The sequence below is a fragment of the Drosophila willistoni genome, chromosome 3R, assembly GCF_018902025.1.
Source record: "Drosophila willistoni isolate 14030-0811.24 chromosome 3R, UCI_dwil_1.1, whole genome shotgun sequence".
NCBI lineage: Eukaryota > Metazoa > Arthropoda > Insecta > Diptera > Drosophilidae > Drosophila > Drosophila willistoni.
Window position 1 is genome coordinate 5563391 of NC_061086.1, and position 20984 is coordinate 5584374.

At 37.7% G+C, this 20984-nt stretch overlaps 2 protein-coding genes and 1 non-coding gene across 3 annotated transcripts in view; all 3 read right to left on the reverse strand.

Moving 5' to 3' along the window:
• Positions 1-11601: 11601 nt before the first annotated feature.
• Trnal-caa lies at positions 11602-11723 on the reverse strand. Its single transcript has 2 exons — positions 11686-11723; positions 11602-11646 (listed from the first exon to the last, which is right to left on the reverse strand). It is a non-coding gene; the product is annotated as a tRNA-Leu (tRNA).
• Positions 11724-12916: 1193 nt separating this feature from the next.
• Positions 12917-15284, reverse strand: LOC6651575 (probable low-specificity L-threonine aldolase 2). The gene is made up of 6 exons (XM_002072918.4): positions 15218-15284; positions 14613-14843; positions 14053-14127; positions 13572-13980; positions 13361-13497; positions 12917-13293 (listed from the first exon to the last, which is right to left on the reverse strand). Exons 2-6 carry the CDS (start codon positions 14818-14820, stop codon positions 12980-12982), a joined length of 1143 nt encoding a protein of 380 aa, XP_002072954.1. The 5' UTR covers positions 14821-14843; positions 15218-15284; the 3' UTR covers positions 12917-12979.
• An 866-nt stretch (positions 15285-16150) lies between these two features.
• Positions 16151-20984, reverse strand: part of LOC6651576 (extracellular serine/threonine protein CG31145) — a 30412-nt gene continuing 25578 nt past the window's right edge. Inside the window, exons 10-13 of the mRNA XM_023180639.2 lie at positions 18919-18999; positions 18422-18534; positions 17618-17758; positions 16151-17539 (exon numbers count right to left, since the gene is read on the reverse strand). Of these exons, the coding sequence (XP_023036407.1) occupies positions 17341-17539; positions 17618-17758; positions 18422-18534; positions 18919-18999 (534 nt within the window). The 3' untranslated portion in view covers positions 16151-17340. The remainder of the gene's footprint in view (positions 17540-17617; positions 17759-18421; positions 18535-18918; positions 19000-20984) is intronic.

Below are 20984 nucleotides of genomic sequence, written 5' to 3' on the forward strand. Positions count from 1 at the left end.
CTACAACGAAAAGAAAATGCAACAAAAATATATAATGATGGAAAATCTTCAATGAGCCAGACAGTCGTGTTTGGCATTGGTATTGGTATTGGTATTGAGAGGGAGATTGGCTCTGTGGGTATGAAATTGTGGGCCTATTTGCATAACATTCATTCCATTTGCTGCAATGCTTCTGCTTTTGGTTGGTCCAGTTCAATGGAACATGAAGTCATGGCATAACGTAACATAATGTCCATTCATTGCTCTGGCCTGGTCTGGCCATGACGTGGTCTTTTTACAAATAAATTTTGCAGTCCACTGTAACCGAATGAATTGAGTAAATGGAAATCACTGAAACATAAACATATGAAAGTCATCAGCTCCTCAAACCCTTTGCAGCACTTAAACTGAGTGAAATAGGAGGCGAGACGAAAACTGAGAAGGAGGAGAGAGGGCTGAGATTGGAGGACATGGTAGTTTGAAGCCAAATTATGGAAATGAACATAGTGCAGAGGCCGAAACGTCGGCCAGGATGAACTTGGTCAGATGAAAAGCAGTTAGGAGACACCATTAGAAAAACGCATTTAGCCAAAGTTGAACAATTAAGAAGCATCTCCTAAATGCAAAATTGAAAAATGTCTACTGCGAGTTCAATGAAAACTCATACGAATCGTTTCCATTCCCGCAATGGGATTACAGAGAACTGGGCAAGCTAGCTCCCTTAGCAACGTAATGATGTTTCACTCGGTTCCTGATGCCACTGTCAGGATGCCTAGATGCCGCCTGAATACCTCTGTGCTTCTGTTGTCAGCTGACTGCTGCTGCAGCTGCAATGCCTCAAAATTGTTTGCAATTGAGTTTTATGCATCTCCCCATCCATCGTTCCATCCAACCATTTAGTGGCGTGCCTTGCCTCGACATATGTGTGCCTATCAATGGTCATGACGATATTGTTGTTCCATGGCCGTACGACATTTGCATCTACAACTCTCTCGTTACTCGTCGCGTTATGAATAAAGTAGTCAGTGGTCTGTGGAGTAGGAATCAGAGTTGTAGCCTGATCCTGGCATATTTACGCCCCAAATTAGCGGCCAAATGTTGCACATTTGGGCATGTCAGTCATCAGACTGACATGTTGATTTGTTCTGCGCATCACGCATCGCGGAAATTAAGTGGCCAACTGAACCGAACTGCACTACACTGCCACAATGATTGATGACCGTTCCATGTGGTAATAGTTCCACCATTCTCAAAGAAAATTCTTAAATTGATACAGACCCAGTGGGAGATCTTAAAACGATGGTATTTTTCGGTTGCCATGGCTCCCAACCAATTGACTGTCGAGCACGCTGGGACGTTGCAGGTGCCTTGTTGTTAGCCCTCAACGAAAGCCATGCATATAAAATTGTTACAAGTATGCGGCAATTAGCATTTAACGAGCGCCACATGCCGACAACCACAATGGCACGACAAGGCTCAAAAAAGAGGGGACAAAGGAAGCATCTACCCAGCCTGCTGCTTCAACTCCGACTGTTGGCTCCTGAAAGTGTCCTGTCGACATAATAATATACATAGAACTACAAATATGTTAGCCTGCTCCACCTCCCAGAGCACACACACACACACAAACTGAAGCCGGAACAATGTCATCGACAAAATACAACCCTGAGCAATGGCGGCCCTGACCATGCCAGGAAACTCTTTTGTTATCCTAGCCAACAATTTGAAAATGAACATTTTGTGCCTCTCAACCAAGCCAAGTTCGTTGCGTCCGTCCACGCCCCTAATCCACCAGAGACTGTTCGCCTCAGTTCCTTTTTTTTGTTTGGTTTCTAATTTTTGTTGCTGTTGTTATTTCTGGGACAACAGTTAAAGCCTGATTACTTAACTAAATATGGCAGCTTATGGCGAGACACGAACTCGAACTGGGCCACTAAACGCTCTGATTTACTCAATTTGCATATATGGTAAGCCAAAATGCGTGTGAAGGTGTGTGTGTGTGTGGGGGGGTGGGGATGGATCTGGTAATCGTGCAGGGTTTTAATTAGCCAGGTTAAAACTGTACGCTGTTACCCGTATCATTGGGATGTAATTAACCATCCAGCCAACTGTGGCCTGGCCTTTTCATTATTTAATTGATAGCCATAATTAGAAATGGATACAAAAATTATCTCATCAATGTATTAATTACATAAGATATATACATTAAACGCGGTAAACACCGTCAACCATTCAATTGAAATCGATTTTTTGACCCTTGCAACAAAACATTTAAATGGCAAATTGTATGGAGATAATTAAAGCTTTGCTCACAGACTCAGTCTGTATCTTTCCCTATCACATACTAAAAACCATATTTATTTACGAAAACTTTTAGACAAAGACTATATATTTTTGTTCGAGTTCATTAGCATGCCACATCGTATACTCGAATACTTCGAGGCATAGACAAGACCCGTTCCCCCGTTCCTTTTGTTGGCCAAAGGCTCCGCGGCATCGTCTTATCACGCAGCTCTTATCTGGGATACATAAATTCTTGGCCCGACTTGCGTCGGCAAAGTTTTTTTTTGTTTTTGCGGTTGGCATTCGAAGTGCGGGGGCGCTAATTAAGACACGCAAAGTGCGGCGGCAAGACAAATGGTTTTCTGGCACGTAAGCGGCGCGTCAATCTTGCCAGTGCTCGGAAAGGGTCCTCCAGCTCAAGAAAAAATGGCATTTTTCTAGTCCAGAGACATGGTTTTCTTCAAAATTTTTCTTTTCCTTTTGGTTTTGAAGGCAAAAGTTTTTGCGCCACCAATTCGACGCCTCATAAAAAATGTCAATGAAGTGATTTATAAAATAAAATAGCAAACACATACACATACACCCACACTCACACACACACACACACATATATAGGCAGGGAAACATGAAACTTGAAGAAAAGAAATATGCTAATGTGCCTCGGTTAATCAGAGGCTGGACTTTGCGGTTCTCCATAGCTTATTAGGCTAGCCGCTAGCCTGTTATTTGGGCTTAGCCAATGCCCAACGAATTCCTTTTTTCATTTTTATCAAACATAATGTCTTTATTTCCCAGTTTTTTTTTCCCACCCCACCACGGATTGTGGTAGCTTTTCTTTTTTGCGTGCTTAGAGTTGCACATTAAATTTTAATGCCATATTTTATGCAGGCTGAATTTACATAAATTTATTTGCTGGCCGAGTGGTCGGTCTGTATGTGTGTGTGGGCTAATCAAATCAAAAGACTGACGGCCCCCGCACATACACACAAACCCCCCACACACACACTCCGTATACATGCAAAGTTAAACCAAGTCTCTCTAGAGTAGAAACTAAACAAAAGTCCCGCTCCCATAGAGTTTTGGCAATCGTTCATGTATGTGAGTGTTTATGTGGTTAGAAAAAATAGAAAAAAAAATACGAAGCGACGTATTCTGGCAAAGGGCCAAAAGCATAGAACAACAAAAACTAAAAAAAAAAGAGAGAAAAGCGAAAACAATAACAACATTGCCATGGACGTAAGTGAAATATATTGTTAAAAGAAGGGTCCAAGTGAATACTTCCTACCCTTACTTTTAATATTCCTAATAAGTAGAGCATCGATCATACTGAATTTTAATTAACGTTATTCAATTGCTAATATGAAAGCAGTTTTACTTTCACCATTCTTCACCAATTACTTAATGTATATGACATTCTTTTGAAATAAAATTTCTAAGAAAATAATGATTTTGTTATTGTGGCTTCTATTGTCAGTTACGCCTCTGAACCTTCTGTTCTGCTAGAGGGTCAGTGTAAGGATCTAGAATAACAACAACAACAACAACAACAACAATGGCAAGTAAAATTTTTGCTTTTGTGTTTTCATTTCCATAGTTCTTGTTGTTCTTGCACGAGGCTCCAAACGTTAGCGCCAACAAAAGCGGCGGAAGGCGTTTCTAGGAAGGCGCATGTATAATTAGAGCTATGAAGCATGTCCGGTGAAGTTTGGCATTTAAATGCAACAGCAGCAACAACAACAAGAGCAACTGAACACACACACAAGATCGAATTTAGCATTTTAGCCTCACTATATAGTATACAAATTTGTAGTTATATATGCCAACTTTGAAGTTTTAAATTGGGAAAAAAAAAGGGAAAACTTTTGCACTGAGCTGCGATATTATTGCCACTGCCTTTTGCCCAAGACTCATTGGTCTGGTCTGTGGCTTGTTGTTGTTGTTGCTTTTGTTAGCCAGATATATTTTATAATGCCACAAACATGCAATGTGACTTTGTATGCATTCGTTTAGTTTACGTACTGCGTCCTTACATGCAAAGAACACACACACACACACTCACAGACAGAAGCCAAGCCATACCAGCCCAATATAGTTCCATCCAGACGAGACGTGAAAGGAGTGCAAGAGAATATAGTAAAGTGGAAATAACTTTGTGTATATGTGCAACTTTATCTTTTGATTCAGACAATAATAAACAGAAATATTCAGAGTTTTTGGTTACTCTGTCAAAGGGAGAAAGAATACATAAAAACCATGTTGAACTTACAAATATGCATTTCGAAATAAATGTTGAATATTCACTGTTAATTGGCATAAAGCAATGGGATGTCAACGGTTTGTAAATCAAAACTAGGATAATATCAAACTCATAGTCCTCTGTAGACAAATAAACACACACACAGACACACACACACACACATGTTGAAGAAGAAATCTTTGTACACATTTCAATCATTGAATCATGAGTATTTAAAAATCAGACATAAGCCGGAATTTAAAGGAGTTAGTAAATGGATATATATTGCTGCTTGGTTTACCCAAGTACATGTAACGACTTACTTACTTCATTTTATACAGTTTAACTATTACTTGCCAGTTAGAACTATTGTTTCTCGATATCTTATAACTAAAGAAAACTTAGAGCGTTACGTCTGTGGTTCTACTTTTAAGGAGTAAACAAATTTTAAATTTTATTGATTGTTTTATCATTTAAGCATCAAGATGAAACATCAACATTTTTAATTTAAGAATATCCTATATATAATTTTAACAAATCAATATTGACATTTGTCAGATTTGTCAATTTTTGGCATCGGTGTACGTCATTACTTGAACGGCAATGTAGTTTGCGTATACTTATTGCATTTCTCGTTAATAAATGGAATCATACTGTTAGGCATGCTTTACGGTTTCGAATGTTGTTCAAGGTGTCGACCATTTTCTTTGCGATTCGCCAAAACGAATTGTTTGAACGAACTTTGCTTCATCCCAAGACTTGACGTTATTACAGATGGGACGCTTTTTTAAGGAATTTTCAGCGGCCGAAGCATGAGAACCCGCGTCCTGGTTAACCGTATCTGCGATCAACTTGAGCGAATGCTTACAGTTCATGATCATTTGAGTTCCTAGAGACTTTTAATGGTACAATATTTCCAACATATCATAACATATATATCTGTAAGAACTAAATTTACTTGAACCGATTTCCGTAGCGATATATGTAAGAGGAGAAAGGAGCCTGTGAGCAAAGCAAGCGTGCGGCTATAGTTATAAAAAAATATATTTTTTATCTTTCTGTGTTTTTAACCATTTGCCGATTCAAAATATATAGGTTTACAACCTTCTTCACTCAAATGCATCGTAAACGTTATGACTTTAGCTGGCACATCGGGCGTATACGTTATGTCCTTGGCTAGTGCTACTAGGATTCCTATACCTATACCTATGGCAGCTTTCCTGTTTGCCCCTAGCAAAAAAGGTGCTTTTAATTTTATGAACCTTCCAAGGCATGCCCCCACGTTATTTGCCTCACTCATCTACCACGTGGCACATGGAGGGACCATTTAAGTAGAGAGACCCCGGCAAAGGAAATGGCAAATGGCGTCAATGTGCTACACATTGAACGGTTAACGCCATTTCGATGCGAATGCAACCTTAAGTTTTTAAAGTGCTGACTGTAATGGGTGCAGAAGCAAAGCATTTGGTATTTACTTCCAGACGCCGCGTAATAATATTAAATGTCAGGTGCAATGCAGTTGGCAATTTCTGTGGCAGGCTGAAATCGAAGCAGTTCTGCCAACTGGCAGGCAGACCCTAATTAAGTTGGCTCGAGCCGCGTAACTGCCATAAAATATGTAAGCGCAGTGGGTATTCGAACTTGGATCCGCATCCGGATCGGGTTGGCCTCAACCGTAACACAGATGTTGCCATTGCCGCCGTTGCTGTTGCTGTTGTTGTTGCCGTTGCCGTTGCCATTTCAGTCGTTGCAGTTGGTGTGGCGCGTATTTTATTGGCATTGGCCGGAGAAGTCGACTTGAGTCGAGAAGTTTTTCATTTGTTTTGCGGCTTAAATTTACACAAAACATGCAAGCAATGACGGTAAGGTGGTTGCTCTCTCCTTCCCTACGACCAATGAGCTAGTGGGTGGAGCAGCAGCAGCCGGAAATGCACACCACATAGATTAATGTCTTACTTCAGTGGCCACTGCTCGCTCGAGCAGCCGTATAAATTTTACTTGCTCCTAAGCACATACATAGTTCCTGCAACCCGAATCAAGAACTTTTCCATACACTTAAATAGTTATACAAATACCTTAGCTAGATATCTACTAAAGAAAAAAAGTATTCTACTGGCATTTCCTAAAACAATATCCTTACGAATGTATGCCTTATCAGCTGCCCAAAATCACAAAAGCGAAATTCGGGCAATAATTAAACTCAGGAATTTGTATGGAATTAAGTTTACGACTTTAATTAATAAGGCGTCCTTTTTTTTTGCAATGGACAGAGACTAGAATACAGAGGTATTTTCTATAATCCTTATTCAAATAAATGATTATCTTGTAATGATATTAAATTGTGTTTCATAATAATAAGCATTCGAGATTTGACACTTTGCTATATAACTCAGCTAGATTAGTTCTTTTCTCTTTAAAATACCATAAATAGTCTAGTTAACAATTCTAATTAGGGGCAGTGTCTGCAGCATTTTTTTGTTTCATCAATTTGACACCTCGAAATTTACTTAAATTGGACCAAGGTCATTGTTTTAAGGGGTGGGTTTTTTGTGTAAAAAAACACCTTTTTGTGAATTTTGTTTTTAAATCTGGGTTAAGCTGTTTACTCCAACCTTTTGTACATTATTTAGTATACTTTTAACAATATTTTTGAAGTTTTTCATGGTTATAATTTTGAAAAACCAGCCAGTGACGGAGCTTTTCCCAAAACGTCTTAAAAAAAAACAAAAAACATGCGGAGTTCACAGTATCTCGGTCTGAAATTATCTGAATTCAAAAACCATCAAAATTTAGTTAAAGTATCATCAAATCCTCCCCCCGATAGACTCTGACAATTTTTATTTTCATTTAAAAATTTTCGATTGCCATCTAAAGTATAAATTTCAATTTTTCGCGAAAAATTTCGCCATATTAAAAGTAAAAAACACTCATAATTAAAAAAATGAAGTAAGTAAGTCGTCTCGCCGACTTGGGTATACCATACACCAGGTGAAACAAATATGTAAAATTTTAAAAACCAAATGTATGTCTATTAAATTGTTTTATTATGCTCATACCATGTGCTATCTCGCTCACTCTACAAACACACGAGCACTCTAGCGCCGCCACTAGCCAACGGCCAATTCTGCCCTTATGGATCGCGTAGCAAAATACGTTCATATTTATATTTTGTATGTTTCTAGTCCGATTTCAATCAAATTTGGTAGTTTGATAGAAATAGATAAGATTTATTAGTCTGCCAAATTTGATCGCGATCGTCAAAATATTGCAAGAGCCAATCGGTTTTTTCTAAATTATGGAGGCGGAAGTGGGCGTGGCAACATATTAAAATATATGTATTCTGCGCGCATACTAAGCCAATATACATACTAAATTTGGTGACTTTAGCTTTGTTAGTTTTCGAGAAAATCTGTTTTGTTTAATTTTCGGGGGCGGAAATGGGCGTGGCAAAATTTTGAAACAAACTCGATAAGCGTACATACTACACGAGACTGCATACCAAATTTGGTGGCTCTAGCTCTTATAGTCTCCGAGATCTAGGTGTTCATACGGACGGACGGACGGACGGACGGACAGACGGACATGGCTAGATCGACTCGGTTGTTGATCCTGATCAAGAATATATATACTTTGTGGGGTCGGAGATGCTTCCTTCTGCCTGTTACATACATTTTGGCGACTTTAATATACCATTTCACCCTATGGGTGTATGGTATAAAAAGGGGAAAAAAATTTTTAAAAAAGCAAAACCCTACCCACCCCGTTGGCACCAAAAACTACATTCTGGTAGGAACTACAAACATTTTATGCTATGTATGCATGGCCTAATATGCTTCCACTGGGGACCCTTCAGATCTAATTTAAGAAAGATGGATACTTTGCAGTATTGACCTTTAATTATTATTCAATAAGGGTAAGCAACTCATAATTTCTTATTACGATATAAGGTTTTGCAGGTTCAGGTTGCCGTCAAAATTATTACAAACACATAGCATGTAAAAGACCTTAGTCACGTTAAATTATTTATCATAGTTTAGTTTTCTAACGAGAAAAATTTGAGTGTGCTGTGAACAGAAACTGAGCACTTAAATCAGCAACAATCGGCAGTTTACCGTTATCTTTGACTTTGCTTTTCTGTAACAGGCATAAATGAAAAATAAATGGCCTCGTCACGTAAAAAACTTTGTATATTTCTTGAAAAAGGATATAGTGTCAGATAATCATGAAAGGGCATAACAAGAGGCATAACTAATTTTCCACAAGTGATACTCGGGTTTAAGTTCCAAAGTTAAGAGTAAAGAGCTTCTAGTTCTCTTTATGTCTTTAAACCTCCACTAATTAGCATTAAGCATTATTTATATTTGTTCAAGGACTTTACGTTGCCATAAGTATGAACAGTTTATCAACTCTTACCTTTCGTCAGACACACTCATATAATAGATATAACCCTGAGTATTTTTAAATCTAGCAACACCATTATGATGTCCACCTGACGTTCTACCATACTTTGATATAAAAAAATATCTAATTTGTTCTTTCGACTTAATTCTTATTAACTCCTTACTCTTAATCTATGTATACTACATTTAAAAAATTACTTGAATGGACAATTAGTTTAGCTATTTTGAACATAACACAAGTATTTTTGTAACTTAAATAAAGTTTAATTTATTTGCTATGTTTTCTATGGAAACTGACAAAGTTTTTAAAGTTTTTTGAGTTCACCTTATTGCTCTCCACTGAGAGATAATAGCTCATTTATAATTTTTTTTATTCGTGACCTAATAATGACTAAAGTCCTTTGTGTATGCTTATTTGGAACTCCTTCGTCTTACTTAATGCTTGAAATGACGACTTAATGAACGCACTGTAAACCTATTAATTTTTGTTGAATTTTTGCCGGGCACTTTTGCCAATAACTTTCAAAGCATTAGCTCATCATCAATTTGCTGCTTTATGAAATTGGCAGCAATCACGTTATGCTCACGCTAAGGCACGCCCCCGCAGCCTAGTTACACACATATACACACACACGCGCACAACCACCCACCCACTCATCATTTCACATAGATACATTTGCTTAATTTTCGAAATGAGTTCGCATGACTTACATCCACACCGTTCCTGCCCCCTTCACATCACCATCGCCGTCATCATCTAGCGTCAATCCCCACTCCCAATGTGGCTTCTTTATGACTGGTTCTCCTTGTATCTTTTGCCTTTTGCTGTTGAAGTCTGATTGTGAGTCATTCGTTTGCTTTCTCGTTGATTAAATACGGAAATTGTTTGACTTTAGTTGGGCGCATGCAATTAATAAAATCCGAGTGCCTCCCGTCTCCTACCTCAAGGAGAGGAAGAAATAATACCCTTCCTCTCAGAAACCCATTAAATATAAAAATCGTAAAATGTGTACAAAGCAAATGGAACACGCATAAAAACTTTTGCTTCTCTGATTTCAATAGGCTTATTGAAATTGAATTATCATTTTCGTGACACTCTACGTTCTTCACCGCACCCACTCGATTAAGTTTATGTAAATTTCAATTTATGCAGCGCCAAACATCTCGACCACCTCCTTTAAAAAAGAACAAGGAGAAGCAGAAGAGGAAGGCTGACATAGAGGCAGCTCCTTAGCTACAGGGTTTACGACTTTATTCCATGACAGTTTGTCATTTCGAGTTGTGGGTGGCCGACGAGTTGAGGTAAGTGTAACACGCCAATATCGGTTGCCCTGGCCATAATGACGAAATGGCGTTTTCTCTTCATATTTTATAGACCCAAAGCCTATTCGTCATGTATTGCATATACACATACCTACATAAGTATATATAGTAGTATATATTGGAATTTACAATGATGGATTGAGGGACCGTGGGGGTGTTCATGGCACGTGCCATAAAACGGCGCGGCGTTTCCAATAAACTCCTGGCACGATAATAAACATGCTAATGCCCATTAAAATGCGAATTTGAATGAATTCAAAATCCCTGAAACTAAAAACGAGAAAGTACTGTAATTAAATTGAACATGTTGGCCGTGTAAACGCATAATTAAATTACTTGCCAGAATACTTCAAGTCGAGCTATATCATCTGCCAAACTAAACGTGCAAAAAGAAATACATAGGTAAGTTGGTAAAAACACCGCACAAAACTAATTACTACATATAATAAATTCATTTAGTTAAACGGCGTCGAAAAGTGCGGTAGCATAATTAAATGCACTCTATCTGTCTGTATAATTGCTGTAATTAGCTTCAAATGTCATTTAATGTTTATAAAACATACAAAGGACACGCAATTATGTCCCAAGTCCAACAAGCAACAACAAATTGTAACCAAAATAAAAAAAAAAAGTTTTATATAAATAGAAAACATCCAGCTTAAATGAATAACATTGTTTCCATACCCTTTTTGAAAACATAATGGCCAAATTCCTAAAATCATACCTGAATGTAAATCGATTATGAATATACCTTACTGTAGGTTTCGTAAGCAATCGCTCTGGAGTCGCACCGATGATTCCCTATATCAATAATAATAATAGTGAGAAATGTTGTTCAAATAATCTAATTGAGATATTATTTACAGAATAATTAAAAATAATAATAAAAAAGAAAACAATAATATTTTGCCTAGATATTTATTATATGTACTTAAAATAAAAGAAAAAAGAACCATTTTTATAAGACTGATTAAATAAGAATATCAAAAAACGATAAAATATAAACGAAACCCTTAAAACTTATTCTTTAGTACACATTTTGATGTACTGAATAAAAATTCTGAATAAATGTTAGATGTGAATAAAAATTGTTTTTAGACCTTTAACCTTTTTATGACCTATTTTACTAATGTCTTTATAAACTATATATTTTATTTATATTCATGTACATCATTTATATAGGTATTATTGTATATTGTATTATTCATTAGTCAAAAATGGTATTTTGATTTCCATTAAAAAATGTGTGTGCCTATTGTCAATAGTAATTGTTCAATATACAGAAATACTCTGTATTTTAACGGTTGATAAAAAAAAAGACCGTATAAAAAAATAAAATTTTGCTACATTTAAAAAAAAAAAAATAGAAAAAAAAAATTTTGTCAGAAGTGGGATTCGAACCCACGCCCTCAGAGAGGACCAGAACGCTCATACCACCTTTCTATGAAAGGCAAGACTTATCATCTTGAGTCTGGCGCCTTAGACCGCTCGGCCATCCTGACATGTTGCGATGGTTAGGCCAAAGCTCGTATACATTACACAATGCTCACACTGAAAGCTATTTTATCTATGTATGTACCTATATATTTTTATTTTGTGGGGGTGAGTTCGACGGCTGATATGGAAGAGCTAAATACAACAACACAGGTTTTCGCACCAGAGCGGTGTGGCATGTCTGGAGGTTATTTATAGATGAGAACATGTGGTTCTCTCGCTCTCTTGACTCTTATTTTCTTTCTGCCTGCGTTCGAAAGCTTGCGGGTTTGAGGGCTTCGAAAACTCAAACTTTAATTACTGCAAGTGCATACTTTTAGGCTTTAAACTTAAACTGTTTTGTATGCATACTTTCGGGGTGTACAATTTAACGCTTGAAATAATCAATCTGAAGACTATTGGAAATTTGATTTCATTAAATTAGTTGCTCTAATAAATACAAGACTGGTAATTGTTAACGCTTTACAAAGACAAATCCGTCAAACCTTCTCCTCCTTACACAAAAATGCTGCGCTAAATTCAATTTCAATTTAACAAATGCTTCAGCAATTTCTCTAATTGAATTTTATTCCGCTTTGGCAGAATATAATTTACAAAATATTACATTTCCATTGCTCTGGACAAAGAGAATTTTGCACAAAAAGATTCAAACTCCCATATTGATGCCCATTCACTCTCTAATCTATTGTAAGTTTCAATGACCAAGATGAACGTGGATGGCCTAAGACGGTAGGGGTGTTGTCTGCCGTCCGTTGTCGGCCATAACGTAATCATTTTGAGCGCATTCGCAGCATTAAGTTTTGCTTATAAATCACAAAACGTCCTTCGGCAAGAGGAAGCTAGCTGCCCAGGCTCCTGCACAAGGATGCCAAGCTTTTAAATCGATGAGCATCCCAGATTGACAATAATATTTTAAAAATAATTTTATTATTCGATTCCCCCGCCAAGCCAAGGCAAGCGGTAGCATGGGGGCACCGAATAGTGCAAAGACGACCAGGAGCAGGGCCAGTCCATCATGGGTAGGCAGTCATGCGTGAATGTAAATGCTTCTCGAGTCCACTGAAGGAGCAATAATACAAATTTGGCCAGATTTCTTCTTTCAATTCATTTTTTTATACGTATGTACATATATTTGTTCGTTAATTAAATGACAAAAGGCAAAATCTAATTATGTTTGCGTTTCCGCTTATTTTTTCTCTTCTTGTTTGTTTCTCTTTATTTTGTTTTTATTTATTGAAAGAATCAAAGCAATATCTTTTGCCATTTAACAAAAACGGGCATCATATTGCTTGATAATGTATGTCAGTTTCTTGATGACCAGTTCCACCTGTTCGTCGTTCACCTGATGATAGAGCACCAATCTGGCAAAGGGCCAATCACGGGCACAGGCTTTAACAACAATGCCCAAGCCATCTTTGTCGGTGACTCCAGCTGTCAGCTCTTCAGGCTCAACGGTAGCCAAACGTTCGGCCAATGCAGTAGGTAAAATCTTTGGCTGTTTGATTTCTACCAAAAGTATATTACTTTGAACACTTGGAAGAGTTACACCGATATTGGGACTGTTTAAACTATCAATGGCTGAGAAATAATTTCACAATTACAAAACTGTATTACATTATCTCTCTCTCTCTTGGTTAACTCTTACCCTCAGCAATGCGCTTGGTGCGCTCATGATCTTTGCCAAGTAGTGGAACTACTTGTTCTAAAGCTACTAATCCAGCAGCAGCTAAAATGCCCACTTGACGCATGCCTCCGCCCACAGCTTTACGCAGACGTCGAGCTCTGAGGGAGAGATTGTGATTGTGGAGAATGAAATTCAGAGAGACTTAATCGGCACAAAACTATTTACCACTCACTCTGAAATGAAGGCCGCTGAGCCTACCAGCACGGAGCCTACTGGCGCCGATAAGCTCTTGCTCAGGCAAATAGACACCGAATCGAAATCCCGACAAATGCGCTCCACACTCACGCCCAAGGCGGCGGCTGCATTAAACACTCTGGCACCATCCATATGCAGAGCTATGCGCACCCGGGGACATCCCAAGCCCGGCTGTCGCACTATCGAGGCAAGTTCATCCAGATAGGCCAGTGGAATTACCTTGCCACCGCAAATATTGTGGGTGTTCTCAACCACAACCATAGAGGTGATTGGCTCATGGATATCATTGTGTCGTATCTTGCGGCGCAATTCCGAGAGACTAAAGGTGCCATCTCGCTCGTTCTTAATCGCGGCTAATTGCACACCAGCCAACTGAGCGGCACCGCCTAAACGCATAAACGTAGATAGTCCATAATAAACAGAGGGGAACTCCAATATAAAGGTACAACTACTCTTACCTTGCTCATACAGAAAGATGTGCGATAAATCGCCCACTATAGCCTCCGTGCCGCGTTGCTGGCAATGAACCATAACTGCGAAAATAAATAGGACATCGTTGAAAAAGTTTTCACTTAACTAACAACTTTGTGGTGAAACATTTCGACATATATATCAGTGCATTTGCTTTCAATGAAATGCAAATTTCAAATTCCATTACAAATATTAATTTGAGACAGAGTATAAATTCTAAAGCAATTGCCCAAAGCTGTTTTACATCTACTCACCCATCTCCCGGCCCCCAGGACTGATATTAAAGTCCATAAAAATTAATGTTATGCTCATGGCCGCCCTTTACCTTTACGATAATGCTTGTGATGCATGATATGAGAAGCTCTTTTCTGTATTTTCTTTTCCGTTTTCTTGATTTCTCTGTTTCGGTCTTTTGTAAACTGAAGCTACACTCAATCCCCCCTCTTTCCCATCATCTGTTTAAAGCCATAAATATAAGGCACTGTGTGTCTCGCTGACTGACTGAGCAGAAGTCTCTCAAGTTCAAGGTGTGTTATTTATTACTCACTTGCCAGCAGATTTCCCATGGTGCCACTGGCCACAAATAGGCCAGCTTCCTTGCCAAAAATGGCCGCTGTCCTGGACTCCAGCTCATTCACTGTCGGATCCTCCCCATAAACATCATCACCAATCACAGCCGAGGCCATGCGAGCTCGCATTTCGGGAGTCGGTTGGCTGACAGTGTCCGAACGTAAATCAACAACATGGCTAGACATTCTTGTTTAGTCTGGTCTACCTACTGTATAAGGGCGGAACTCGATTAGCTTTAGTTTGTCATATGTGGACTTGCCTTATTTATACACTGTCCGCGTATCAAGCTACACTGACAGTTTGAAAGGCATTACTACCGGCATACACAAATAATTATGAAATTGATTAGTTAGCCAAATACTGATGTGGCTTGTTCCAATAGGATGAGTTCCACTTCAAATATTTTCCACGCTTTTTTATATAATCTTAATGACACTTCGGGGAAAACGAAAGATTTGCTCGGCCACTTAAACACAATCAGTTCAATCAACTTATCAAGAAAACCATAAATTTGACTTTGTCCATTAAAGAAAACTATGACACACAATTGCTTGGGTGCCCCAGTAAGAGCGAAAAACTCACACAAACAATAATTTAATTGATAAAATAATCAGAAATAAGCACCATGTGCTCTGCCCCAAAGCGATCAAGTAACTAATGAAACGACCTCCAGCAAAGCGCAGAGCACGAGCAAATCCAATACAGTGGACCCTCGGGTAACAAGCATCTTATCCGTTAAGCGAAGGTATATTAGGGATTTCCCCCGTTTTCGTTGACTAAAACGAACAATTTTACGTGCAATTAAGGTTTCTACCTTTGTGCGTTAACTTTTTTCCCCAAAGAAAACTGTTCGTTAACCGAGAGACCACTGTACTTTGTTCTCACTATGAAAGTGAGAGTGAACAAGAGAACACCACGTTCTCTCATTCTCTTCTTACCGAGAGCCCCACACTATCCGCCGAAAAGATAAATACCCAGCGATAAATAGATAAAAATTTGACCGCTCCTAAAATAATTTGTGAAGGTGTAGGGAGACTTGGAATTGAATTTGATCTAATTGTTAGTATAACTACATATATCAATACAAAATGAATCCATAAGACATAATTATTATAATAAAACCTTGTACCTCTACAAAAGCTGATTGCTTTAAAATTCAAATATTCTTTCAATATTACAAAAAAATTAATTAATTATTAATAAACTAAACTAAACTATTGGCCGACCGTGCAAGTGTACGGGAGCTTTGTGGCCTTGCCAATTCTCCCAAGCTAAGACTAGTTGGAAACTAAAATGTCCAAAAAAAGATAAATTTATGTGAAATTAGTTAGAAAACCATTATCTTATTTAATGCAAAAGTTAAGTTGACTAGTTATTTTCGATTAATCGGGAAAATTTATGTCAATAAAAAAAACCAATTAATAAATTTTAAAATAGATTATGTAAGATATTGTTTTTATTTAACTTACCATAAATCATTATAAAAAAAAAGAACGGTTATTATTTTCTTTGGTATTTATTTTTTGTTTTTTATATATTTTTTATTACTGAAATTTTTACTAAAATTTGTTCTAATTCTAGATTTTCTTAGTTATATTTTCTGTTATCGGTTCTTTTCATTATTTCATTTTAATTTTACATTGTGGCCAACAAACAAACTCTTGATCTAGGACAAGGTACATACATAATATATAATATAATAAGGTTGAAAATGATGATGCGATAATAAAAACCAATTAACTTATTTTATACACACTCAATAATGACGATTAGTTAACAATTAGTTTGTTGTACATAGTAGTAGTTGTAGTTCATGGTTTCAAATGTTCAAATGTTCATTTCTTGAAGTACATAAATTGGACTAACTAATAAAAACGAATTTCGGTTTGAATTCGGATAAAGCTACGCCTGATATCGATCGTATTATATAGTAGTTACATATAGTAGATACATAAATATATATATATTTATATAAACTGTAAAACCTATTAACTAAACTTTGCAACAATTGTTTCATTGAATTTGTTTGCCTTTTTTTCAACAAAAAATTCTAAATAAATATTTAGCAGTTTCGATTTCTCCTATTTAAAATTGTTTTAGATTGTTGTATTTAAATATTCTTTTTTTTAGTCTTTTAAAGATGTTTTTTTTACTTAAAAACATTGAACAAAACATTTGTTAAATTTGTTTTTTTTCTTTCTTTTGTTTTGTTTTGTTCAGGTTGGTTTACTTTTGGCACCCACTGTGATAAGCAGCAACATGAATGTTTAGTTAAATGAATGGGTGTTTGAGTGAATGAGTGAGTGAGTGAGTGAGTGAGTGAGTGAGTGTTTATCTGGAAAGGTACTCAAATTCCATTGCCAATCATTTCAGAAACAATCCAAATGGTTCTTATGAGCTAACTTCCTAAGTAACTACTCATATACATACAAATTTATTCGTAAAGTATATAAAGAAACCAAACAAAACTATCAAATTATTAAATTTGATTTGATGCTTGCCTTATTGTTGCTGCTTTAAGTTTTTGTTTGTTTTTTGGTATGTGCAGTCCGAGCTACAGAGGATAATTCACTTAGGATCTTGATCTTTTTCAAAGATCGCCGACACAGGATTTAACAATAGAGCTAACAATACACAGGACACGCAGGACTAATAGCTAAGGTTTAAGCTTACGCTCTAGGATGATTTTGCGAATTGATTTAGCGCTATGACGACAAATCCGTCTCTGAGTTGTCCATCTCGCCAGGTGGATTTCGTTTGATGCAGTCACGTATGCTCTGTAAAATAATGCCAGTACGTCTATCGAGAGCCTCCAGATGCGGCTGCCAGAGCACAGGACTCACTGGATCATTACTCAGTGACTCCTGCATCAATTGCGACAAAGGCTGCGGTCCATTGTGAAACCTATTTCAACAAAAATGATGCATTCAAGGTTATGTACTGGGTCGATTTTCTGGATTATTCCTTATGGGTTTCACTTACTCGAGCAGCTTCATCAGTGTTGATTTGCGCAGCAGGCAGCATTGCAGCACCGGTGCCAAAATCGATAGTTCATCGTGAAAAGGACGACCAAAGCCCCGACCGTGGTCCAAGTGCAGGGGAAAGGTCTCATTGCCATAGACCCTGTGCAAAGGTAATAAGGTGATAAGTTTGCATTATAATTGGCTGCCAAATGTGTACGGCAAACGGGGGAAGGGGCGGATAGATATAGAGCAGGTGTGGTTGGAGCAGCAGCAAAATTTTGAGATTGGCTCAGTCATGTATGAACAGGGTGACATCGCCATAAGCCCGACAAAACGCTTTTGCATAACAAACAATTTAGAAGCAGCCAACCTGGCAAGAGGACACGCTGCCACCCACCACCACCTCCTTCTCCCATCATCTATGCATGCGCTATTGTAGCATTTTGCAGTCAGAGCATTGAGCATGGAAATATCTTTCCAAGGCATTGCCTGCTCCTGATGCTTATGCTATGGCAGTGGCTGTGGCTAAGGCTCCTGCTGTTCCTGCCGCATATCCCTGCCAAATGCATGCTGCATATGGGACGAGTTAGAACGCGTTGGGGACGGGTTGTGTAAGTAACATGCTAAAGCTTGCAGGCATGAAGCCAACAAAGCCATTTGTGCGGAAATAAACCGATCGCATTAGTTGCGCCTGCCAAGGACACACCACTTGTAGTGGTGTGAGTGTGGCCCATCTACTCATTTATGCATTCATTCATTCATATGTATATATGTATGTACATATGCATGTATATAAGCCCCTCTCCTTGGTCATAATACTCACTTGAAAGTCTCGTAATGATGACGATCCATGTTGCCAGTTAGAAAATCGAAGACTGCCATATCCATTAGGTCCAACAGTCGCCTTCCCTCATCATAGGGTGGTGTATCACGGACCTGGGTGGAAATCAAATGCAAAATTAAATTGCAGCCGAGGAAAATGAATGCAAAAAAAAGAGAGGAAAACAAAAAAAAATTGTTGAAGAGCAGAGTCAAGAAAATGGTAAATGGAAAAGTGGCAAAAAGGAAACCCTGTTGGTCGGCAAATGTCTTAATTAAGTCAGCTCCAAGTAAAGCTTTAGTAGCGTTCCACAAGCAACAATAAAAACATTTGCATTTCATTCGAGTTTAAATGCAAATTAAATAAAAGTAGCCGCAACGCCGCAAAAGCTTCAGACCAAGCAAGGATAACTGTGGAAGGAAATGGAGGAGCCACAATTCTTCCCCTTATCCTACACATATACATATATATATAGACCACTAGAATATGTATGTACATACCAAGGCACAATAATTGGCATCTGTCTCCCAAAGAGCCTTCTTGCGTTTGTGATAGGAGCGTCGCCAAGGATGCCGCCAAAGCTGCCAAAAATGAAAAGAAATGAAAGATATAACTATAACCAATTGAAATATTAATATCTAGCTTGAAATCAGGTAAAATGTAGGTATACACATATAAATAGATATATAGTTGTATTTATCATCCTTGCCAGCTTGATTTTGAATATCAAAATTTTATCATTTTGCAAGGGAAATTAATTTTGCCGGCTTAAATGAAATTAAATATTTGCGCAATGCAGCCAAGAGCAAACCAAACCAAATCAGAAAGAAAAACAAAAAAAGGAAACTTAAAAAAGAAAAAGCAATAAAACTTTATCTTGACCCCTTGGCTTGACTTATGAACGGAGCTAGGTGAACTCTGGTCATGGTTACGGCAACAATAACAATAACAACAACAACAACGGCAACGGCAGCAACGGCAACTTACCTTCCGTCCCTAAGAGGGAAACGCAAGCGGTTTGGTTTTTTTGGTTATTGTGGGACAACGACAATGGTAACGGTACAGGTAACGGTAACGGGAGCGGGTACAGGATCAGGACCAGCAACAACAGAAATGAAATATATATGGAGGTTGGTATTTGTATATATTAAAGAAATTTCAAATATTTAAACCAAACCAACAACAATTATAATAATAATACAAAAACTAGGCGTCTAAGCGTTGAAAGTTGTTCGTGGCGGATGGCGTTTGGAGTGTGTAATGACCGGATGCGGCGGAAAGCAACAAAATTAAAAAAATAAATAAATAAAACTGCAGCGAACTGCAAAATGCAAAAAACAACAACACACAACGAAGGAAAAAAGTACAGAAAAATTAAATGAAATGAAAATAAAAAGCAAATATAAAAGCAAAACGCAGCAAACCAAACTAAAAAGGTGAGCTAAAGGCAACATGCTGACAGCGGGGAATGGATGGTTAGAGGTGGCGAAGGAGGAGGAGCAGGAGGGTGTTAGTTGGGAAAGCAATTTTTGTGCAAAAAATGCAAAGTTAGAGAGTTCTCCCTCATGGTCCCTGACCAATCCCCCCATGAAAGCTGGCAAAAATATGCATAAATCAAGCAAAATTAAATTCTTGAAAAAAAAAATTGAGGAAACCCAAGATGAGCAAGGGGAACTAGTTAGAATGTGGTACAAGTATGAGAGGTGTGGCCGAAAATAGTGAATGAGTGGGAAGGTGGGCAGGGGAATGTACGCAATTTTTAAATTTGTTAGTTAATGGGTTTGATGTATGAGGTAAAGCATGAGGGTGATTGGAAACGCAAACGAAAGTCTTTAAAATTGATAAAGTTTGCTTCAAAATGGCAAACAACTTGATTTTTAGCTCTTGCCCAATTAAAAGTAATATGCGAATTCTAAAGAGTAATTTAATCATAACGTATATTTAATATGGCGATAAATAGGTACTTAATTATTAAGCAATATAATCGCCAGACTCAAGGCTTAAAATACCCATTTGGACAAACAATTTAGCTCATTTGTGACAATTTTGTTTTGGAAACTCTATGTACGGTAAGTGAGGCATATTTCCAAGCTGACAAGTGTCATTGTGGAGGAGTGAAATAACTATAGTTATTGCAAAATTATCTGACAAGCAACATTGCCATAAGAAAAATAATACATTTTATTTACATTTCATCTAAAAAGTTATTGAAAGAGTATCGAAAGAAGTATATATGCAAGTGTACTTCACTTTATATTTTGCATTCTTTCCTTACATTCTTCCCCTTGTTCTTCGCTTATTTTGTCTCAATTCCGATTTAGTATTGTTTTGTTTTCGTTCACTCTTTACTACCAATTTAGTTTCATTCTCCAAGCGTTTAACAAGCGTACAAATCAAATTTGCAACTTAATTAAAATTCTGCACGGTTAGAAAAGAAAACACAGCAAGAAAAAACGAACGTAAAACGGACGAAAAAGAAAAGAAAAATTGTTGCTTGTTGTTTAGCTGCTATACACCCATCTAGGTTGGCAGCCCCAAGCCAGGGGAAAAAAAAACTTGGGCACTG

What these genes read in the sequence shown, in the direction of transcription:
- LOC6651575 (XM_002072918.4), bottom strand. Translation starts at nt 14,820, where the DNA reads ATGTCTAGCCATGTTGTTGATTTACGTTCGGACACTGTCAGCCAACCG. An exon ending in CATGGGAAATCTGCTGGCAA is followed by an intron (nt 14,128 to 14,612) that starts GTGAGTAATAAA and finishes TTATTTTCGCAG; the next exon opens with TTATGGTTCATTGCCAGCAA. An exon ending in CATCTTTCTGTATGAGCAAG is followed by an intron (nt 13,981 to 14,052) that starts GTAAGAGTAGTT and finishes TTATGCGTTTAG; the next exon opens with GCGGTGCCGCTCAGTTGGCT.